This window comes from Zalophus californianus, chromosome 4 (assembly GCF_009762305.2).
Source record: "Zalophus californianus isolate mZalCal1 chromosome 4, mZalCal1.pri.v2, whole genome shotgun sequence".
Taxonomy (NCBI): domain Eukaryota; kingdom Metazoa; phylum Chordata; class Mammalia; order Carnivora; family Otariidae; genus Zalophus; species Zalophus californianus.
The window spans coordinates 119214180-119238940 of NC_045598.1; the positions used below are offsets into that span (position 1 = coordinate 119214180).

The window sequence follows — 24761 nt, forward strand, 5'->3', positions numbered from 1 at the left end:
CCCACTCCCCTTCTTCTTCCTCCGGCTACTCAGGTGTCATCTGATACACCTCTACCACACCTTCCCAGAAACAGATCAGCAAACCCTCACCAGGTTCACTTCCAGGGTTAATGTCTAACAGCTGCTTTGCACCGACTTAATCTAGCAAACGTGAAATGAAATTTCCCGAGCACAGCATTTTCTTTATTCAACAAAAAATATGTTAGTTAAAGCAACAAGAATGATAAAGGATCACAAAATGTTAGATCTACATTAGCTCTTAGATATGATCTAGCCCGGGGTTTTGTCTGTGAAGGGCCAGATAATAAATATTGTAGGCTTTGTGGCCCATGCAGCCTCTGCTATACTGACTCAGCACGGCCAGTGTAGAGCAAAAGTCACAGAAAACATGTAAACAAACGGCTGTGGCAATGTTCCAATAAAACTTTATTTACAAAGCTATACATCAGGCTGAATTGGGCCTTGGGGATATAGTTTACAGACTCCTGATTTAAACCAACTCGGTCATTTCATAAATATAGACAAAGTAATTTGACACAAAGAATAAGGGTGACCCCTGCTCCTATTGACAAGGATAATCTCAGTATGTGCTTGTTGTCTCGATATCATTATTAATATGCCCCTTATCACTCTCAAAAATCATTCTGGTTTGGATAATAAATTATACAGTCACCTTTTATAATATCATGTCCTTCAACTTATGTAAATCTCCATGTTTCTGGTGTATTACTAGTTCCTCAAAAATGATTTAAAACTGAGTAAACATATAGCACAGATAACACTGTTTAAAAAACCACTAAAGTTAGGTCGAGGGACTGCCCGCCTCACCTATTCCCGGCGCGGGCCGCGGCGCGGTGGGCCCCACAGCCAATGGGCGGGGGCGGGGGGAGCCCGCAGCCGTGGGACGCGGCGGGAGGAGGGGGCGGGCTCCCAATCCGGTTCCATCCGGTTCTCCCACCGCCCCTGCGGCGGGTCGCAGCAGCTCCGGCGGCGGGAGGAGCGGTAGCGGCCAGGCAGCCCAGCTTCGCGAAGGCTCTCGGCGCGCGGCGGCCCGCAGGCACCCGGCACGCGCCCGCCCCGCCGCCACTATGCCCAAGAGGAAGGTCAGCTCCGCCAAGGGGGCGGCGAAGGAGGAGCCCAAGAAGATGTCGGCGAGGTTGTCAGCTAACCCTGCTCTTGCAAAAGTGGAAACGAAGCCAAAAAAGGCGGCAGGAAAGGATAAATCTTCAGACGAAAAAGTGCAAACAAAGGGGAAAGGGGGAGCAAAGGGAAACCAGGCTGAAGTGGCCAACCAAGAAACGAAAGAAGATTTACCTGCAGAAAACGGAGAAACTAAAAATGAGGAGAGTCCAGCCTCCGATGAAGCAGGAGAGAAAGAAGCCAAGTCTGATTAATACCATAAACCATGTCTTATCAGTGGTCCCTGTCGTCCTTCTTGTACAATCCAGAGGGATATTTTTATCAACTATTTTGTAAATGCAAGTTTTTTAGTAGCTCTAGAAACATTTTTAAGAAGGAGGGAATCCCGCCTCATCCCATTTTTTTTAAGTGTAAATGCTTTTTTTTAAGAAATCATTTGCTGGTTGTTTATTTTTTGGTACAACCAGGAAATAGTGGGATATTGAATGTGGGAGGCTTTGATTGTCTTGGGTGTCAGCTCAACATTCCATAGATGGGGTAGTTTTTATATCCTATAATACTAAATGGTAATTTGGAGTCGGTCGTGCATTTACTATGTCTTGAATATTTTAAATTACTTCTATTCCCATGTTATTTTTGGTAGAATTGTTTCCGAAAGAAAACCACTCCTAGATCTTGGCTCTCCCGGTCAGAATTCTTGGGCACTCTGTAACATCTTGGTCGTGGTAGTACAGTTTTCCTAGTAACTCTGGTAATGTACTGTGCAAGATTGAGAATTTGAGTATGTAGTGTATGATATTAAATCGCGAAGTAATGGGACTTAACAATGTAACAGTGTATCAGCATTTGAAGATCTTGGTACTTGATATACTGTTAAGGAAAATTTGCCTCCAAATTTTAAGCTGGAAGGTCACTGGAATAACTTTTAGAAAAGAATCACAACTACATGGTTTTTTTTTAGATTTTCAGTACCTACGTTAAGAATTGTGTACAAATTGAAATGTTTGTACTGACCCTCAAAACAACCAATAAAAACTCAATTAAGGAAAAAAAACTACTAAAGTTAGTTGAAGAGGTCCAATTTTTAATAGCTCAATGGGAATCTATTTCTAAAACTCAATAAGTAATACTGGATAATAGAACGAAAGATTCAATATTTGTTATATGTTATTTAAAAATAATGTAATTATAACTATTCAAGAAAGTTTTAGTTTTCTTGGAAATGTACAAACCATCTTTCAAAATACTAATAGCATTAAATATTTAGAAAACTCTATGCCTGATATTTGCCAAGTTATCTTAAGTTATAACTTCAAATTCTACCCTTTGACATATTCCGTGAGTTTGCTTCTTCCTGTTGGACACTCTTCCTTGATGTTCTAACATGGCCTCAGAGTCAGGCATGGCCATGGATGGAAACACTTTCTAGTTTTGAATGCTAGAGCAAGGCAATCAGCTCTGAGAATTAAAGAGAAGCAGAAATTTTGTGGGATTGCATTTCTTTCCTGTGCCCCTGACTCTTCCACCAGCCTGATACAGGCTTTTAGATTGGGTCCAGAGTCTCAAAGACTCAACACAAGATGTGGTAAACCCATGATTATGGACTGAATGTTTGTATCTCCCCACCCCAAATTCATATGTTGAATCCTTAGCCCCAAATGTGATGGTATGTGAAGATGGGGCCTTTGGGTAAGAATTAGGTCTAGATGAGGTCATGAAGATGGGTCTTCATGATGAGATTAGAGCCTTTATAAGGAAATACCAGAGAACTCTTTCTCTCCCTCTCTCTCCCCCCCCCTCTCCCCCCCTTACCATGTGAGGATACAGCAAGAAGGAAGCCATCTGTAAGCCAGGAAGAGGATTCTCACCTGGAACAGAATCTGCTGGTACCTTGATCTTGGACTTCCTAACCTCCCAGACTGTAAGGAATAAATGTCTTTCACTTAAGCCCCAGGTCTATGGTATTGTTACAGTAGCCTGAGCTAAGATAGCCAGCTTTCCACCAACAGCATCTGTGAATGAGCTTACCACAACCCATTCTCTGGCAGATGTAGGATGGATTTTGTCCTTACTGATAAAGCATGCGGTTTGAGTTGGGACATTCAGTGATAACATACCTGTAGGCATTTTTTTAAGGTCCCAGAGGAATTACAGTTTTAAACAGTTTTGAAAAGTGTGCTGATTTATGTTTTTAGAAGAAATTGTGTTTTAGAAAGTGATTTTACTCCTAGATAAAATATTTTCTTTTCATAACAGAGATATATGGAATAAGCTCGGGGTATCATTCCAAATAAAATGATAAAAGTTTTTTTCACAGTTTAAAATATTGTCAACATTTTTAGCCTATCCTATTAAACTTGGGCCTGAGGCTTGCACATCATTCAGTTGTCATCTGCCCAAAATAAAATCTTATCTTTCAAGACATCTGTGTAAGTGGCTAAAATGCTGAAGGACATGCAGTTATTCATCGCTATTGTTCCCAAGTTTGAAGAGGAAGGGAGAAGCAAGATAGCCTCCTTTAAGATCATCAGGTAGGGGCAGATTATGTACTGTATAATTTCTAAAACAGGCTGTTTTTTCACATTTTCTAGAAACCACTCTTTTTTAATTCCATGCTAATTTCCATGCTAAGCTACTTGAGAGCAAGATCATATTTTGGATTAAAAGTTTATCAGTAGGGGCACCTGGGTGGCTCAATGAGTTAAGCATCTAATAACTCTTGGTTTTGGCTCAGGTCACGATATCACGGTCATGGGATCAAGCCCCGAGTGGGGCTCTGTGTTCAGTGCAGAGTCGGCTTCATAGTCTTTCTCCCTCTCCCTCTACCCCTCCCCGCTCCCAGGTGTGTGATAGTCTCTCTTTCTCGAATAAATAAATAAAATCTTTTTAAAAAGTAAAAAATAAAATAAGTAAAATTTGTCAGTAGCTCCCTAGTTATGCCAAGAATACTGGTTGGCAATGACTGCCTAGCATAATTCTCTGAAATTCTTTTTTTTTTTTTTTTAAAGATTTTATTTATTTGACAGAGAGAGACACAGCAAGAGCAGGAACACAAGCAGGGGGAGTGGGAGAGGGAGAAGCAGGCTTCCTGCGGAGCAGGGAGCCCAATGCTGGGCTCGATCCCAGGACCCTGAGATCATGACCTGAGCCGAAGGCAGATGCTTAACGACTGAGCCACCCAGGTGCCCCAATTCTCGGAAATTCTTAACTACCAAAGGTTTTATTTAAATTAGCCAGCTCTCAGTGAATCTGTTCAAGTGCATTAGAAGGTCAATGCACACTTCTTAGCTCCGCCAGGAATTTTCATACCTAACAAATATGCCACAACTTAATTGTGAGGGGATTTACTCAAGGCACTGGACATTTCTAGACCACATCTGTGTGGGTTAAGGGGAGAAAAATGAGAAAGGGCTAGCAGGTCTATCAAATATAACCTTTGCCCCTCTAACACTAGTCAGTGAAACAGAGCCATGACGTAGCAACAGCATCCTCTGGTTTACATCATCCCCAACCTGGGAGCAGTATGGAAACTACCTAAGATTCAAAGGGAGAAAAAGCAATCCTTTGTTTCCTCTCCCTACATTACTACTCTTGTATTTACTAAAGGGAGATTCAGAAGAGTTAATCAATGCTCAGGGAAAAGGACGGTGTTATGGAGTCAGTTGAGTGTCCAACCAAAATCTGTCTTGCTTTGAGCATATTTCCAGGCTATATTATACAGTCTTCTTTTCAGTTATGGGTGACGGTGTGGCTAGGTTCTCCACAATTCCACTAAAAAAGTGAGATATGCTATTTCTATGGAGTCTGAACCTTACTTCTTTTTCCTTTGTGAAAACTGGAAACTACTAGAAGGATTAATGTGAGTAGAAGAGGTAATCAACCCCAATCCCAGCCCATACACTTAGGACTTCTGCTTCTTCATGAGTTATTATAAAGGAAACCTCCATTCTTTCTCTACTTCTCACAGGTTTTTCCAAATGGAAGGGGAGTGATTCATCTGACTAGTCAAATTGAGCACAAGATTCACTCTCTATGTCTGGCCTGGTCTGGTGGCTCTTATTCTGGATACTGTGCTATCCTCAAAGTGTTAATTTTCTTTTTAGTTCCTTCTATTCCTAGCTAATAAATATACCTGGGTAAAGAGAATCAGCCTCCCTGGGAAGACCAGGAAGCCCATCTTTTTTGGCTTCTGCTTTCCTGGGCTTGATGAGTACAACATAGGCTACCACTTTCAGGGCAGCTATCTGGGTAAGTCCCCTTATAAACCACGCTCTTTAGACACAGCCCTTTCCAGTAGCAAGCCACCAGTACAGATTGGGAAGGAGCGGGGGAATCATTGAAAGTTCTTTTTTGACTTCAGACCCAAACACAGTCTCTGTTCAACTCATGGGATTTCCAATATTATGTTCACCAACTGATTTCTGGGTGTACTTCTCAATTTGTTTCAGAACTTTCAGAGAAAAAAAGGATGTAATTGTTTGGCACCTTTAAACCCCAAAACGAGAGGGCAACACCTCAAAGAAATATTACAAGGCCCAATAATTATTTATTTTATTACATTGCCTCTGTTGTGAGAAGTATGAATTTTGACTCATTAGGTACGTGAACAAAATCATTCTGGATGATTTTCTAGCATGATCTATGAACAGTATTAAAAATGTGCTATGGCTAAGAGAGCTACAGGTCCACCACAGATTCATGTGTCCCTTCACCTAGGGAGGAGTGACTAAGGTAGGCAGGGTCATTTCCAATCCCTCTACCATCTGAATGAGGCCATGGGACTCACTTTCACCAGTGGAACATAAGCGGGTGAGAGGAGCATCATTTCTTTGCCACACAGGTTAGGGGGTGTGCTTTCCCCATCTTTTATTTCTCCTTCCACTGGCTGGAGCAGACTTGTGCAATAACCCTAGAGGGCTTGTCTGGAAGATGGTGGAACTCAGTACCACCAGAGGAGAGAGGCACATCAACACCCACGTTGAGTACTGAGTAAGAAATAAACTGTATTTGAGCCATCACAAGTTTTTTAGTCTACTTACTACAGCAGGTAGCCCACTCTGAAAATGGTATTGAAGCCACAATTCTACCTACAGGCAGTGGACCAAGGAAATAATCACAGATGCACAAAAAAGTCATGTCCAACCATGTTACTACAGTATTTTATGATCATGAAGCCACTTGGAAGCAACCAAAAGGTCAAACAGAAGTCAGTAAGTAAATTTATTTATGATGGGATATTTTTATCATTTAATGTAAATTTTAATTTCAGGTCAAAGGATATAATAATAATAATTCTAAAAACAGCTGATTAATACCTATGAAGTAGTTGCCACATTTCAGGCACTGTTCTAACCATTTTAATCTTTACAAGAACCCTGCTGTGTGCTTTTTATGGATGAGAACACTGGGGCACATAGGCTAAATAATTTAACTCAGGTCACACAGCCAATACATGGGGGAGCTAAGAAATGCACATAAAATAATATGTGAAAATATTTATTGGATACGAAGATTAAGAGGCAGAGAACAAAATAGGTGTACATTCTTGACTATTTTGTATGAGTGGGTCAGGTGAGTTGGGGTCATTCATGTATTCATTCATTTATTCATTCATCCATCCATTCAAAAATATTTCTTGAGTGCTTGCTACTTGTCAGGCACTGCTCTTGAGCAGCACATGACACTGACTTCATAAGCCTTCCATTCAAGTAGGAGAAACATAAGAAACAAATAAATACGTAATAAAAATGTTGGCTTGAGAATCGCTGTGAAGTGAAGCCGGGAAAGGAGACTGATGGGTGAGCAGGACACTCTCTTTAGGAAGGGTGGTCAGAAAAGGCCTGAGAGAGAAGGAAGTAGGTCATGCAGAATTCTGGGGGACAATTCTGTTCTGGGCAGAAGGAAATGCAAAAACCCTAAGGACAGAACAAACCTGCAGTGTCTGAGGAAAACCAAGGGTGGCTGTAATGGAATGCATGGAAAGGACCAAATGGGAAGAGGAGGATGGAGTCAGGCAGGTCTAATCTGCACATGGTTTTGCCGGGAGGGAGTCTGAATGGGTTTTGAAATGGGAAGTATGGCAGGTTGAGTTCCCTGAAATAGACTCCGAGGTGGAAATGCATTGGGCAGGATGTTTCTGGGAAGGGATCTTAGGCATCTATAGCTACAGAAGAGTGAAAGAAGCAGGACTGGCAGAGGGAGAAGTCAAACTGTGATGTAGCCTATTCCACTGGGAGCTTGAAGCTAGAAAGGCTAAAAACACAGGCTCGGTATGCCTGCATCAACCATCAATGGACGCAGGTGGCCATGAGGGGGGCTTGGATGAGGTAACACTCTTCAGCAGAGCAATTCCTAAAGAGACCCAGCAGAGGGTTGTCAGCTGCCACCCATCCCAGAATCTGAGGAAATTAGTACTTCAATCCTGGGGAGGCGTATCTGGGCGGTGCAACAGAGCATCCACTCCAGGAAGCCATTGGAAGGTTTTGATTGGAATTATGTTTCTAAGGGTCACTCAGGCTGCTGTGAGAAATTATTGTGGGAGTAAGAGAAGAAGCATGGAGACCAGTTAAAAGGTAAGTGGCCACTTTGGGCATCTGGTCTTGCACATTCTAAAAAATAAACCAGGAAGCAGTATGAAGCCTAATAGGCATCCAGAGTAATTTTTTTTAAGAGCACTTTTTTTTTTGAGACTTATTTTTTCATCCTAGAAAGAGAGAGAATGCGCACACCAGTGTGGGCATGAGCCAGGGCAGGGCAGGCAGACAGAAAGGGCGAGAGAGAATCCTCAAGCAGACTCCCCACTGAGCATGGAGACAACACAGGGCTGGATCCCAGGACCCCGAGATCATGGCCTGAGCCAAAACCAAGAGTCCGCTGCTCCACCGACTGAGCCACCCAGGCATCCCAGCAGTTTCTTGATTAGTCATATCAGAGAATCAGAACATCCTTTGGAGAATTCCACTTATACTTTTGACATGAGCAACAAAGTCTGAAGAAAGTTACGTGGATCTCAGGAGGCAACAGCAGTCCCACTTCAGAGAGAGACAATGGCATAATCACTTTCTACAATTGTAATAATAAATTGGCTCAGAAAACTGATGATCTTAAAAAAGAAGGACCTGAACCATAAGGGTGACTTTGCTATATCCCATTAGGAAAGTTGGGAAATGGTGTGGCTGTTAACTGAAATTGACAATACAGACAAAACAGGAATTTCACACCCTGTGGAGGTGCCATCTCTTGTCCAAGCTACAGAAAACTTTACTGCAATAGGTATATATATGCAAAACTCCAGACCAAAAATTTATGTGAAATCATATGCTATATGAACTTATCAGATCATAGACTTAATTAGTCAATATTTTGCCAATTTGGATCTTAAAATATCTCTCATTAAGGGAGGAAAAAATGAATCAAAACAAAACTGGAGAGGGAGACAAACCATAAGAGACTCTTAATCTCAGGAAACAAACTGAGTGTTGCTGGAGTGGTGGGGGATGGGAGGGTTGGGGGGCTGGGTGATAGACATTGGGGAGGGTATGTGCTATGGTGAGCGCTGTGAATTGTGTCAGACTAATGAATCACAGACCTGTACCCCTGAAACAAATAATACATTATATGTTAGTTAAAAAAAATCTCATCAAGAAAATGGTCTGAAACTTTTCTGTGCCTGAGAGCCACCTCAGATGCTTGTTTAAAATACAAGCTCCAGGGGCACCTAGGTGGCTCAGTCCCCTAAGCATCTGCCTTTGAGTCCTGGGATCAAACCCCACATCGGGCTCCCTGCTCAGCGGGGAGTCTGCTTCTCCCTCTCCCTCTACACCACCCCCCACTTGTGTATGCTTTCTCTCATGCTCTGTTCTCCCTCTCAAATAAATAAATAATCTTTAAAAATAAAAATAAAAATAAGTAAAATGCAAGCTCCAGGCTTCAACCCTGAACACTTGATACAGGTCTAGGTGTGGCTCAAACACCCAGGATGATTTTGATGGAGGTGGTTGATGTGGTGTCTTCGAGAAACTGTCTAAGGGAACATTCACCAAAAACAGAGGGCAACTAGCATTCTAATGTGGTCAGGTTATCTTGGTAAGTAGAGCAATGATACACAGTTGTGAATGGATTTATGGCCATTGTCACCATAAATATCCTCTGCCCAACACAGTAGTATGTCACCTTTCAACATGCCTGAGTTTAAAATAGTCCTCAGCCACAAAATCCTGTAAACCCAAGTTCATAATGTTAGTGCCAGAAAATAGCTCAGCTGAAAGCCATTAGCCAAAGGAAGTGCCACAGACAAAATCACAGGAAGACAGGTAATCACTTGTACTTATCACTACATCTGCCACATTGCATAAGAAAGTTTTGGGTTCACACCCACAGTGAAAGAAAAACTTGAAATCCCATAAATAATACATTGAAGAGAGCAAAGTTGTTCTAATGCAGTGTCTGGAGAGGCCCTGCTAAGATAAAAGGCTCTGTTCAGTGTTTATCTTGCTGGCAGAGAACAAGGCAGGCAGTGAGGCAGACTTGTAATTGACCCAAAAGTGTATATGAGAAATGAACCAAGGAGAGTGTGGATTTCAAAGCTTCATAATAGAAAGAGTGCAGTAAGATAAAAGTCCAGCAAATCTGCAATTCAATGATATGAAAACACATTTCATTCAATATTCTGATGCACTGAATTTGTATGAAATTCGACCTTTCATCCTAGGGTATATGGCAAGGTACAAAAATAAATTTGAGGTTAAAGTTTTAGCATCCTTTTTCTCTGAGAGACACTAAAGGATACAATTAACCAGAACAGCTGGTTACAAGCTTTATTGGACCCTCTAGGAAGCCAGTACATTCCACTACTAAACCTAGAAGCTGAAATCTACAATAAATATTGAATTTGTAAGCCAAGATGCTTATTAATTCTGATCAACAGTCTTCTGATAAGACCATACTATTAGTGTTAGAGCATCTCTTTGATGATTCTTATATGAACAGATATTTAAATCTGCCTTATGACCAAAGTCCTATTATCAAACATAAAAAAAAGAAATTGTTATTTGATAAAAAGCCAGATATAGAAAACAACATTTAGTATAAGATAGTCAATTCTTTTTTTTTTTTTTTGGAGTTAGTACTTTTATATTCTACAAAACAACCACACAAGTATAAACTCTTATTTAATATACATGAGGGAAAATAATAGTCATTACGTGGAATGTGGTCTGAGCAAGGGAGTTCAGACTACAAGACTGGGATTTTTCCTAGATCTTCCCATGACAGTAAGGAGTGAGAGGAGAAGCATACAAATCCAACCATTGTCTTCAAGTTGGACAATTGGAGGTGTTTACACTCATGTGTTTTCTTTTTTCTTTTTTTTAATTTAATATTATTATGTTATGTTAATCACCACACATTACATCATTAGTTTTTGATGTAGTGTTCCATGGTTCATTGTTTGTGTATAACACCCAGTGCTCCATGCAGAACGTGCCCTCTTTCATACCCATCACCAGGCTAACCCATCCCCCCGCCCCCCTCCCCTCTAGAACCCTCAGTTTATTTCTCAGGGTCCATAGTCTCTCATGGTTCGTCTCCCCCTCCGATTTCCACCCCCTTCATTTTTCCTTTCCTACTATCTTTTTTTTTTTTAAACATATAATATATTATTTGTTTCAGAGGTACAGGTCTATGGTTCATCAGTCTTACACAATTCACAGCGCTCAACATAGCACATACCTCCCCCAATGTCTATCACCTAACCACCCATCCCTCCCACCCCCCCACCACTGCAGCAACCCTCAGTTTTTTTCCTGAGATTAAGAATTCCTCATATCAGTGAGATCATATGATACAGGTCTTTCTCTGATTAACATATTTCCGTTAGCATAATACCCTCTAGTTCCATCCACATCATTGCAAATGGCAAGATTTCGGGTTTTTTGATGGCTGCATAATATTCCATTGTATATATACACCACATCTTCTTTATCCATTCATCTGTTGATGGACACCTTGGCTCTTTCCATAGTTTGGCTATTGTGGACATTGCTGCTATAAATATCGGGGTGCACATACCCCTTCAGATCACTACATTTGTATCTTTGTGATAAATACCCAGTAGTACAATTGCTGGGTTGTAGGGTAGGTCTATTTTCAACTTTTTAAGGAACCTCAATACTGTTTTCCAGAGTGGCTGCACCAGCTCGCATTCCCACCAAGAGCGTAGGATGGTTCCCCTTTCTCTGCATCCTCACCAACATCTGTCCTTTCCTGACTTGTTAATTTTAGCCATTCTGACTGGTGTGAGGTGGTATCTCATTGAGGTTTTCATTTGGATTTCCCTGATGCCGAGCAATGTTGAGCACTTTTTCGTGTGTCTGTTGGCCATTTGGATGTCTTCTTTGGAAAAATGTCTGTTCATGTCTTCTGCCCATTTCTTTATTGGATTATTTGTTCTTTGGGTGTTGAGTTTGATAAGTTCTTTATAGATTTTTGGATACTAGCCCTTTATCTGAGATGTCATTTGCAAATATCTTCTCCCATTCTGTCAGTTGTATTTTGGCTTTGTTGACTGTTTCCTTTGCTGTGCTAAAGCTTTTTATCTTGATGAAGTCCCAATAGTTCATTTTTGCCCTTGCTTCCCTTGCCTTTGGCGATGTCTCTAGGAAGAAGTTGCTGCGGCTGAGGTCAAAGAGGTTGCTGCCTGTGTTCTCCTCTAGGATGTTGATGGACTCCTGTCTCACATTGAGGTCTTTCATCCATTTTGAGTCTATTTTTGTGTGTGGTGTAAGGAAATGGTCCAATTTCATTCTTCTGCATGTGGCTGTCCCATTTTCCCAGCACCATTTGTTGAAGAGACTGTCTTTTTTCCATTGGACATTCTTTCCTGCTTTGTTGAAGATTAGTTGACCATAGAGTTGAGGGTCCATGTCTGGGCTCTCTCTTCTGTTCCATTAATCTATGTGTCTGTTTTTGTGCCAGTACCATACGGTCTTGATGATTACAGCTTTGCAATAGAGCTTGAAGTCCGGAATTGGGATGCCACCAGCTTTGCTTTTCTTTTTCAACATTCCTCTGACTAACTGGGGTCTTTTCTGGTTCCATACAAAATTTTAGGATTATTTGTTCCATTTCTTTGAGAAAAGTTGATGGTATTTTGATGGGGATTGCGTTAAATGTGTAGATTGCTCTAGGTAGCATTGACATCTTCACAATATTTGTTCTTCTAATCCATGAGCATGGAACGTTTTTCCATTTCTTTGTGTCTTCCTCAATTTCTTTCATGAGTATTTTATGGTTTTCTGAGTACAGATTCTTTGCCTCTTTGGTTAGATTTATTCCTAGGTATCTTATGGGTTTGGGTGCAATTGTAAATGGGATTGACTCCTTAATTTCTCTTTCTTCTGTCTTGTTGTTGGTGTATAGAAATGCAACTGATTGTGTGCATTGATTTTTTTTTTTCCTGCCACTTTACTGAATTCCTGTATGAGTTCTAGCAGTTTTGGGGTGGAGTCTTTTGGGTTTTCCACATAAAATATCATATCATCTGCAAAGAGTGAGAGTTTGACTTCTTCTTTGCCGATTCAGATGACTTTTACTTCTTTTTGTTTTCTGATTGCTGTGGCTAGGACTTCTAATACTATGTTGAATAGCAGTGGTGATAGTGGACATCTCTGCCGCATTCCTGATGTTAGGGGGAAAGCTCTCAGTTTTTCCCCATTGAGAATGATATTTGCTGTGGATTTTTCATAGATGGCTTTTCTGATATTGAGGTATGTAGCCTCTATCCCTACACTCTGAAGAGTTTTAATCAAGAAAGGATGCTGTACTTTGTGAAATGCTTTTTCTGCATCTATTGAGAGTATCATATGGTTCTTGTTCTTTCCTTCTTTTATTACTGTGTTGTATCATATTGATTGATTTGCGGATGTTGAACCAAACTTGCCGCCCAGGGATAAATCCCACTTGGTTGTGGTGAATAATCTTTTTAATGTACTGTTGGATCTTATTGGCTAGTATTTTGGTGAGAATTTTTGCATCCATGTTCATCAGGGATATTGGTCTGTAATTCTCCTTTTTGATGGGGTCTTTGTCTGATTTTTGGATCGAGGTAATGCTGGCCTCATAAAATGAGTTTGGAAGTTTTCCTTCCATTTCTATTTTTTGGAACAGTTTCAGGAGAATAGGTATTAATTCTTCTTTAAATGTTTGGTAAAATTCCCCTGGGAAGCCATCTGGCCCTGAGCTCTTGTTTGTTGGGAGATTTTTTTTTTTTAAAGAATTTATTTATTTATTTGACAGAGAGAGACACAACGAGAGAGGGAACACAAGCAGGGGGAGTGGGAGAGGGAGAAGCAGGCTTTCCACAGAGCAAGGAGCCCAATGCGGGGCTTGATCCCAGGACCCCGGGATCACAACCTGAGCGGAAGGCAGACGCTTAACGACTGAGCCACACAGGCGCCCCTGTTGGGAGATTTTTGGTTACTGCTTCAATTTCCTTAGTGGTTATGGGTCTGTTCAGGTTTTCTATTTCTTCCTGGTTCAGTTTTGGTAGTTTATACATCTCTAGGAATGCATCCGTTTCTTCCAGATTATCTAATTTGCTGGTATATTGTTGCTCATAATATGTTCTTATAATTGTTTGTATTTCTTTGGTGTTGGTTGTGATCTCTGCTCTTTCATTCATGATTTTGTTGATTTGGGTCATTTCTCCTTTCTTTTTGATAAGTCTGGCCAGGGGTTTATCAATCTCATTAATTCTTTCACAGAACCAGCTCCTAGTTTCATTGATCTGTTCTACTGTTCTTTTGGTTTCTATTTCATTGATTTCTGCTCTGATCTTTATTATTTCTCTTCTCCTGCTGGATTAGGCTTTATTCGCTGTTCTTTCTCCAGCTCCTTTAGGTGTAGGTTTAGGATGTGTATTTGAGACCTTTCTTGTTTCTTGAGAAAGGCTTGTATTGCTACATACTTTCTTCTTAGTAAGATAGTCAATTCTTAATTATCTGCAAGAATCAAGAAATAAAACAAAGCAAAAATATTTAACACTTGACTCTAATATTTATAATATTGTATAGATTTATTTTATCAACTGTTTTCTCTTAGGAAGAAAATACTTCCTTTAAGATATGTTTTACTCTTCTATCCGGAGCACATTTACAATGACTAGGGATTGGCCCAGGGAAGAAGGCATTGGGATAAATCGTATTGAGATTTAAAGCTTACCCTTGATCATCTGGAATCAGAATACGGAAGTTAAATATAGAACTTCCACCTTGCATCTTTGACAGAGTAACTAGGAGATTTGCCCTCCCACAATAACAACCATAAACTGGACAAAATATATGAGGCAATTGCTTTCGGGTATTGAAAAATAGGTAGCACAGAACTATGATCCCTGTGAGAAGGAAGACACACAAAATAAGCTCCACAATAACCCAATTTTCTGCCTGGGGGTGAATTCCTTCTGGGGCAGAGAGGTGGAACCCAAGCAAAGCAGCAGTCTCAGTGAGCTGAGATGAGCAGAACAGACTAGACTGCTGAGACGGCTGGAATTTGCAGGACAGATTATTAGAGAAGCTCAGAGGGTCACTCCATACATCTGCAGAAATCTTGAGTCCTGGGCCCAGGGCTTTGCATCTGCAGGTATATCTGTGAAGCAAGGCTCCCGTGCCTTGGAGCTGCGACCCATATGATGACATCAGAGGTTCAGAGTGCTAAGAAACATTGGCACTCCAGTCCAATCAGAGTATAGTCTGCTTGCTGAGCAGCCACACACTCAAATAAGAGAGGTGCCTTAGGACGAAGTTCAAAACAAAAGAGAGTCTCCTAATAAAGAATATAAAAAAGATGCATAGGATGATAAGAACTCACCATTAATTCAACTTGCTACCAAAACAAAACTCAATACCCTTTAGAGGAAGGTAATGTAATCCAGACTCTATAGAACATATCCACACTATAAAATACACAACAGAAATGACAATTATAAAACAATAATAAATACAACAGATGTTTAAGTAAGCAGGAATGCATAGCTCATAATTAAAGTAAAAAAGAAATTCAAAGAAAGAGAGCCAGTCATGATCCAGATGTAGGGAAAGATGAATGAATGTACAATGGTGAAAAATAGCAGAGAAATGGGAACTATAAAAAAATCAAATGGATAGACAAAAATGAGCTATAAGGGGTTGTATACATCCCCCCTGCAATGCACCAGTGGGGGACGTGGCAAAGACCAGAGGTTCAAGCCTCAGTTTTCCATCCTGGGTGACTTCACATGGCTCTTTTTCTCTAGTCCTAAAGCTGAGAAATGTCTCTCCTAAATCTTCCTTTAGAACACAGTCCAAATTGAATTGGACTTGGGTAGACTACAAAATGTTTACTTCCCAAAATTTTTTACCTCAGTCTTGGAAGTTCAATTCCTCTGATTTTCCCCAGGGCCAGGGATTGCCCATCCTCCTCCCTCCCCCAGGATAAAATGACTAAGAGTCAGGAGCAAAGTGAAGGGAAGAAACATAATTATTAGGACCTTTCAAGAGGGAGGCAACCATGGCTATTTACTCTGAAGCTTTTCATTCTTCTAAAGAATAAGTGAAGGTCTCATATTTTAATATCCACACTTTCATTTGCCATTACATTATTATGATCCAATTAGAAACTGTATTTTCTAAATTTAAGTCTCGTTTAGAACAAATGTGAAAATTAACACGTATATACATCAAATGTTTTGGGAATGTAGTAATTTATATTGTTTTACTGATTATATAAAGGGTAACTGGTTGCTCATTTTATCATTCATCCTTATAGTTTCCCTTCTGAAGTTTTTCAACCAGGCACAAGTTACTGCAGAGTGGAAGGTCAAATGTAAGGACACACACACACACACACACACACACACACACACACACACACACACACACACAAGTGGAAATTATAAAATTGAAAAATACAATATCTGAAATCAAAAACTCACCATATGGTTTTAACAGCAGGTTGTAAGCAGCAAAAAGAAGTACTTAAACTTAAAGATAGATCAATAGAATTTTTACAATATGAGGATCAGAGATAAGAAAATCAGGAAAAGTAAATATCAATGCATGACCTGTGGGGCAACATAAAGCAGTCTAAATGCAATTGGAGTTCCAGAAACTCAGGGGTGGGGAAATGGAGCACAAAAATACTTGAAGAAATAAGAGTCAAAAATTACCTATATTTAATAAAAACAAAACAAAAACCAAAACCCAAAAACTCTCAGATCTAAGAAGCTAGGGAAAACCAAACAGAATAAAGAACAGCATACCTAGGCACATTGTAGTCAAAGTACTGAATGCAAAAGACAAATACAAAACCTTGAAAGTATTCAGAGGAAAAAACATAGCTTTCATAAGAAAAATAAAAATAAGAATGTACAGGGGCTTGTCTTCAGAAATCATAAAAGTCAGAAGACAATAAAATAATATCTAAAGTGCTTTGAAAATAAACCCCTGCTAATCTAGAACTCAATGCTCAGTGAAAATATCCCTCAAAAATGCAGACAAAATAACATTTTCAGGAATAAAATAGCTGAAAGAGTTCATCGTTAGCAGAGCTGCACTACAAGAATGGAATTGCTACCAAGAGGAACTTAGGATCATCACAAACAATGAAGAACACTGGAAGTGGTAAAAATGTGGGTAAATATAAACTAATTTTCTTTTCTTTCAATTTCTCTAAAAGATAATTGATTAATTAAATAATAATAATATAGCCTATATAACATATGTAGTAGAGTAGTATAATGTATGACAAAAATAGCAAAAAGCATACAATGGGTAAAAAATGCATAATGCACTGTAATGTATCACATTATATGTGACATGATATAATATACAAAGCTAGACGATAGTAAGTTAATGATGCTTATTGTAAGCCTTCGAGCAACCACTTGAAAAAATAAGAGAGGGGGGCGCCTGGGTGGCTCAGTCAGTTAAGCACCTGACTCTGGATTTCAGCTCAGGTGATGATCTTGAAGTCCTGGGATCAAGGCCCATGTCAGGCTCCCTGCTCAATGGGGAGTCGGCTTGCCTCCCTCTCCCTCTGCCCCTCTCCCTCTCTCTCTCTCTCTCTCTCTCTCTCAAATAAACAAATAAATCTTACAATAAATAAATAAATAAATTAGATATAGCTAATATGTCAATAGAGGAAATAAAATCCATTATTAGCAAGCACTGAATTAATCCAAAAGAAGATGGGAATAGAGAGAAAAACTCAAAGAACAAATAAAACAAATGGAAAACAAAATAGCAAGATGATAGGTATAAGTCTATCCACATGAATAATTAAAAGGCTTTAACACCCCAGTAACAAGGCAGATTGTTAGATTTTCCTTGCACCTCAAAAAAGGAAATTTGTCTAGGCAGAAAAATAATATGGCTGTGAAAGTTGTTCTACTTGTGCTTAAATTTAATCTTAGAAGTACTAGACTCCTCACCTTCTCTTCAGGTTGTTGCTCTTTTTGATCATCACCAAAAGTGTGCCATGAGGTAGGTTTAGTCTTCTGACATTACCATTAGTGCGCCTGTTGATACAGTCATTAAGACAGACACTACTAATCCAACATTACCAATGAAGAAACTGGAACTTAAGAAAAATTTATTTTGTACGTTCCCAGTGCTAGTTCTTAAAATAACCACTCCAATTTTTAAATATATACAACCATTAACCAAATTTCCAGAATTTGAGGTGTAGGCAAATCTTAAATAAACTATAAAGTTAAATACGATGGCCTGCTCAATGCTTTAGTGCTTCATTTCTTTATCACTGTTCTTACGATTTTAAAGTTTAGTGAAGGAAATATTTGCCCTGAAAAAACTTTGTCATCATGGATTTAAAATATGAAAAAATTAATGCCAATAACAGCCAACATTTACTGAACATTTACTCTCTGTGAGGCTCTATGCTAAGCATTCTACATATAATATCTTCTTTGTACTAAAAGAAAAAAAAGCAACCAATCTCCATTTTAAAGATGAGTCTTAGAGATATTAATTGACTTGCCCATGATCACCTGAGGTGATCACCAGAGGTGGAGCTTGAGTAGTTTTCAATGAAAAACAGCTGACATGAGAGCCTGTGTGGTTTATAGCTTTCTTCATTCTTACCTTTCCTCATGTGCCTCTTCCATCTTCGGAAAGGGTTCCTATGAATATGATCTGCCAAAATAAGCAAATTGTGAAACTAATCGTTAGGTTTCAGCCAAAAGGGAAAAAATTGTCACTTGGAGATTGAAATCAGGCTAAAAATTGAAGTATGGAAGCACTCTGTGTCATTCTAATGAGGGGTCTTCTGCAAATTAAACCACAGGTGACCACCCCAAACACCTTGGGAAGAAATGAGTCAGGGACACAGAAGTATAATTTGCTATACTACTGAGTTTTGGCAACTCAATCTCTAATGTGAACTCTGTGAATCAAAGAAGTCAATTCACTGAGACAGAAGTGTTTTCTGTCACTTGTGTGCTGACCAAGAGTCCATCAACCCTGTGTGCCAAACAGAATGCCTCTGGCAAGGTCATCAACAAAGTTGCCCTTAAGTGATTGGGCTCGGTTGATTATTACATAAACACTCATGGCTGACTGTAGAAATGTTGAAGGCTGGTGTATACTAAACAATCTGAGAGACTGGAATTTAGAAAATAATACCACATTTGTCCTGTTGAGCAATCATTTTATTGCAAAAAGAATATAGTTTATGACCAGCAGAATATAAAATATGCTTGGAAAAGACAAAAATTGCATAATTTCTTATCACTGACTAGACTTTGATGATTCCATCTCAGTGATCCAAACTAGTGATCACACAGCTGTACTCTGAATTGATACAGGTACAAAAGCACCACATTTCCTTTAGAGTTTCATGATTACTGTGCAGGCAAGTGAAACATAGATAATTAATTTGCAAACAATTGTGATTCCAGTTGAAGAATATTATTTGCTCATCATAAGAGAATTTGAGGTCTTTAAGCAAAAGTAATCATTCATATTATATCATTCACATATCACAAGTTGGAGAAGTATGATGGCATGGTGATTCCTCGGTATTTCAGCAGCTGACTGTGAGCTCGTTTAGGAAATGCTTGGCTGTATAACAAATACCACCTTTGAAAATTCACTTTAGTGAAGAAAAATGGTCTTTTGATATGATATGGCTCCATTATTCCAGCTCACTAACTTCTATTACTCAAGAGCATTCTGTATCTACTTATTCTTGGAGAGATATAGGAAGAGTCTAGGAATAAATAAATTAAGTTTTTTCCTTCTCCAAGTCAGGCTTTCCTAAAAGTAAAGTGAAACCATGGTGATTACTTATTAAACTGGGATCTTTTTTTATTTTGAAAAATTTTTTTGTTTAAATTCAATTAACATATAATGTATTATTAGTTTCAGAGGTAGAGGTCAGTGATTCATCAGTCTTATATAACACCCAGTGCTCATTACATCACGTGCCCTCCTTAATGTCCATCATCCAGTTACCCCATCCCCCCAACCCCTCCCCTCCAGCAACACTCAGTTTATTTCCTATTATTAAGAGTCTCTTATGGTTTGTCTCCCTCTCTGATTTTGTCTTGTTTTATTTTTTCCTATCTTCCCCTATGATCCTCTTTTTTGTTTCTTAAATTCCAAATGAGAGTGAAATCATATGATAATTATCTTTTTCTGATTGAATTATTTCACTTAGCACAATATCCTCTAGTTCCATTCACATCATTGCAAATGGCAAGATTTCAATTTTTTTGATGGCTGCATAGTATTCCAGTGTGTGTGTGTGTGTGTGTGTGTGTGTGTGTGTGTGTGTGTGTCTGTGTGTGTGTGTGTGTGTACACCATATCTTCTTTATCCAAATGGATAGAAGATGTCGATGGACATCTAGGCTCTTTCCATAGTTTGGCTATTGTGGACATTGCTGCTATAAACTTTGGGGTGCACGTGCCCCTTTGGATCACTACCTTCGTATTTTTGGGGTAAATACCTAGTAGTGCAATTGCTGCGTCGTAGGGTAGCTCTATTTTCAACTTTTTAAGGAACCTCCATACTGTTTCCCAGAGTGGCTACACCAGCTTGCATTCCCACCAACAGTGCAGGAGGGTTCTCCTTTCTCCGCATCCTCACCAACATCTGTCATTTCCTGACTTGTTAATTTTAACCATTCTGACTGGTGTCAGGTGGTATCTCATTGTGATTTTGATTTCTATTTCCCTGATGCCAAATGATGTTGAGCACTTTTTCATGTGTCTGCTGGCCATTTGGATATCTTCTTTGCAGAAATGTCTGTTCATGTCTTCTGCTCATTTCTTGATTAGATTATTTGTTCTTCAGGGGTTGAGTTTGATAAGATCTTTATAGATTTTGGATACTAGCCCTTTATCTGATAAGACATTTGTGAATATCTTCTCCCATTCTGTCGGTTGTCTTTTGGTTTTGTTGACTGTTTCCTTTGCTGTGCAAAAGCTTTTTATCTTGATGAAGTCCCAATAGTTCATTTTTGCCCTTGCTTCCCTTGCCTTTGGAGACATGTCTAGGAAGAAGTTGCTGTGGCTGAGGTCACAGAGGTTGCTGCCTGTGTTCTCCTCTAGGATTCGGATGGATTCCTGTCTCACATTTAGGTCTTTCATCCATTTTGAGTCTATTTTTGTGTATGGTATAAGGAAATGGTCCACTTTCACTCTTCTGCATGCGGCTGTCCAATTTTCCCAACACCATGTTTTGAGGAGACTGTCTAAACTGGGGTCTTTTAAAGACCAAAAGCTTTTACTGTTGATGAAGTCTTTCTTATTTATGGATTGTACTTTGGATATATAACTAAGATATCTTTACCTCATCCAAGGCCATAAAGATTTCCTCTTATATTTTTTCCTGGAATTATAGTTTTGGATCTCCCATTTAGGTCGAGGATTCATCTAAGTTAACTTTTGTGTGTGATGTGAGGATAAGAGTCTATGTTCGTTTTTTGGCATATATATATATCTCCAATTGTCAGAGATCCATTTGTTGAAAATACTATCTTTTCCTCATTAGAAATGTCTTTACACATTTCTCAAAAAACAATTGACCAGAACTAGAATAACTAGAACAACCTTAAAAAAAAAAAAGGATAAAATGGGAGGAATGTAACTCTCCATTATTAAGGCCTAGGATACAGCTGTAATAAGTAAGACACTGTGTATCAGCAAAGCCAGTAGAAAAATGCAAATTAAAACCACCATGAGATGCCATTACGTACCTTTCAAAATGGCTACAATAAAAAATGGTGATAATACCAAACATTGGCAGAGATGCAGAAAAATTGGATCACTCTTATGTTGCTAATGGGACTGTAAAATGGTACAGCTAATCCAGAAAGTAGTTTGCAGGGTTCTTTAAAAAATAAACTGCAACTATTATAAATCTGGCAGTTGGGACATTTATCCCAGAGAAATGAAAACTGTGTTTATTCAAAAACCTGTATACAGGGGCGCCTGGGTGGTGCAGTCAGTTAAGCATCCAACTTGGTTTCGGCTCAGGTCATGATCTCAAGGTCATGAGTCTGCACCCCACAATGGGCTCTGTGCCGGGCATGGAGCTTGCTTAAGATTCTCTCTCCTTCTCTCCCTGTCTCTCCCCCAAACTCATCCTCTCTCTTTCAAAACAAAACAAAACAAAAACTGTATACAATTCTTCTTAGCAAACTTTTTTTGTAAATAGCCAAAAATGGACACAACCAAAATGTCCTTTAACAGGTGATTGGTTACACAAATTGTTGGTAGATATATACATTGAATACTGCTCAGCAATAAAAAGAAAAAGAAAAATTCAGCAGTATAAAAAAGAAAAAGCTATTGATGTACCCAACAACTTGGATGAACCTCCAGAGAATGATGCCAGCTGAAAAATCCAGTTTCAAAATGTCATATATGTGATTTCATTTATATAGAATTTTTGAAATGACAAAACTATAGAAATGGAGAAGGGACTAGTCATTACCGTAGGTCAAGAATGAGAGGCGGGAAGAGAAGTGTGTGGGACTATAAAGGAAACAAGAGGAATTTTGTGGAGATGGAAATGTTCTCTGTCTTGACTATATCAATGTCGGTATCCTGGCCATGATATTATACTATAGTTTTGCAAGATGTTACCATTGGGGAAACTGAGTAAAGAATACATGAGATCTCTCTGTATTATGTATTACAACTACATGTGAATCTGCAATGATCTCAAAATAAAAATGTTTAATTATAAAATATTAATGACTATTAATGTAACAATTCATTTCTAGACTCTGAATTCTGCTTTTTGATTTACATATTTATGCAAATTCCACACACTCTTGATTCTGTGACTTTATAATAAATTTTTAAATTTGGCAATGTAAATGCTCTGACTTTGTTCTTGTTTTTCAAAAAATGTCTTGGCAATTCTAATTCCTTTGCATTTCCATATAAATTTTAGGATCATATAACCAATTTCTCCAAAAAAAATCTGCTGGGATTTTGATAAGGATTCTATGGAATCTATAGATCAACTTGGGGAGGATTGACATCCTCACTATTTTTTTCCAATCCATAAACATGGGATATTTCTCTACTTACTTATATCTTTTTAGATTCTCTCAATAATATTTTGTAGTCTTCAGTGCACAAGTCTTTTTCTTTTTGTTCAATTTATGCCTAAGTATTTATTCTTTTTGATACTCCTGTGAATGATATTGTTTTAATTTCATTTCCAGATTGTTTGCTGCTGGTATTTTGAAATTGATTTTGGTATCTTGATCTTGTATTCTGTAACTTTGCTAAATTCATTTATTAGTTTTAGTAATTTTTGTTGATTCCTTCGGATTCTCTATATACAAGATAATGTCATCTGACAATCAAAAAATAAAAACTGTTTTACTTCTTCCTTTCAAACCTGGGTGACCCTCCTTCCAACCTTCCTTCTCTTCCTCTCTTCTCTCTTCCCCTCCCCTTCTTCTTTCTCTTTTTCCTCTCTTTCCTTTCTTTGTTCTTTCTGCTTTTTTATTATTACATGTCTTAGAACCTCCAATACAATGTTGAGTACAAAAGGTGAGAATTAATGTCCTGTCTTGTTCCTGATTTTAAGACAAAAACATTCAGTCTTTTATGATGAAATATAATGTTATCTGTATGTTTTTCATAGATTCCATTTATCAGGTTAAGCAAGTTCATGTCTATCTTCATTATCTAATTGAACTCTTGGATATTTGTCATCAAATTTGGGGTGTTTGGTCCTATTTCTTCAAATATTCTCTCTGCTTCTCTGTTTTTGCCCTCTGAGACTCCCATTATTATGTTGGTAAATTTGATGTTGTCCTACTTATCTCTGAGGGTCTGTTAATTTTTCTTCTGTCTTTTCCTTGTCTGTTCTTTAAATTGGATAAATTTGGTCTATCTGCAAGAGCAGTGATCCTTTCTTCTGCTGTATTAACTTTGCTGTTGAATCTGTTTAGTGCATTTTTGATTTCAGTTAATATCTTTTAACTTTAGTTTTTCCATTTGTTTCTTTTTAAAAGTTTCTGTTTTATTGATATTTTATATTTATTGAGTCATTGTCAGATTTTCCTTTAATTCTTTAAACATGATTTCCTTTAGAACATATTTATAATAACTGGCTTTGACATCTTGGTCTGCTAAATACAACATCTAGGCCTACCATAAGCATTATAAGTTATAATGTTGGCTTTCTTCTCCCAGTGTGGGTCACACTCTCCTGCTTCTCTGCATGATTGCATAATATTTTGTAGAATACTGAGAATTTTAGGTAATGTATTATAATAGGCCTGGGTTCTGATTTTGTGTGTGTATGTAAGAGAGTTGTTGTTGTTGGAATTTTTTTGCCTGTTTTTTTTTTGTTTGTTTGTTTTTAGTAATTTTCTCTGGACTAAATCTGCCGTATCTGTAACCCCCATGATGTACAGTTGCTGATATCTCTGGTTATTTTTTATAATCTTATTTTTACATCCTAGTCTGACTTTCTAGAGTTTGCCTATGTGTCTGCATGGCTTAGTAGTCAGCTAATGATTGGTTAAAGACTGTGCTCAAATATCTGACGCCAATTAGGTTCAACCCTATGCAGATGTATCCATGCGTGGTTTGGAAACACATTTGAAGTTCAGGCATTTTCAAGTCTGATGGCTTCTGCTTTCTGCCAGGCCCTCTCACATCTTCCCTAAGCATGCATATAGCCTTCCAGTCAGTGTTTGGAAAGCAAGTCCTCTCTCTGGTCACTCCTGCACATGAATGCAGCCTCCCAGTCAGCCAGGAGGTAAGAAGACCTTATCTACCACATGGCTCATTGAGTTTTAGAGATCTCCCTGTTAAATTTCTGGACAGTCTATTAGTCCGCTGCTCCCTCGACCAGGGTTGCAACCTTAGATCTGCCCTATTCATATGTTTACAAGATTGTTACTTTTACTGGCAATGCCTCTGAGTGTGGATTTTTTTCCCCCTCCACTCTAAATCAAATCAGCCCCCACAGTAGAGCTGCTGGTTTTCGTCCTTGTAGAGGTGGGGTAGTGTTGGGCAAGGCAACCTCCCTGGACAAGAACACCACAGACTTTTACTGTTCATACCTGAAATTCAGAAGTTTATCTGTCAA

General features: G+C 38.8%; 1 protein-coding gene across 1 annotated transcript; it reads left to right on the plus strand.

Annotated features, from left to right (window-relative positions):
- The first annotated feature begins 1003 nt into the window (after positions 1-1003).
- Positions 1004-1885, plus strand: LOC113913673 (non-histone chromosomal protein HMG-14-like). The gene has a single exon (XM_035727367.1). It carries the CDS (start codon positions 1089-1091, stop codon positions 1392-1394), a length of 306 nt encoding a protein of 101 aa, XP_035583260.1. The 5' UTR covers positions 1004-1088; the 3' UTR covers positions 1395-1885.
- The last annotated feature ends 22876 nt before the right edge of the window (positions 1886-24761 follow it).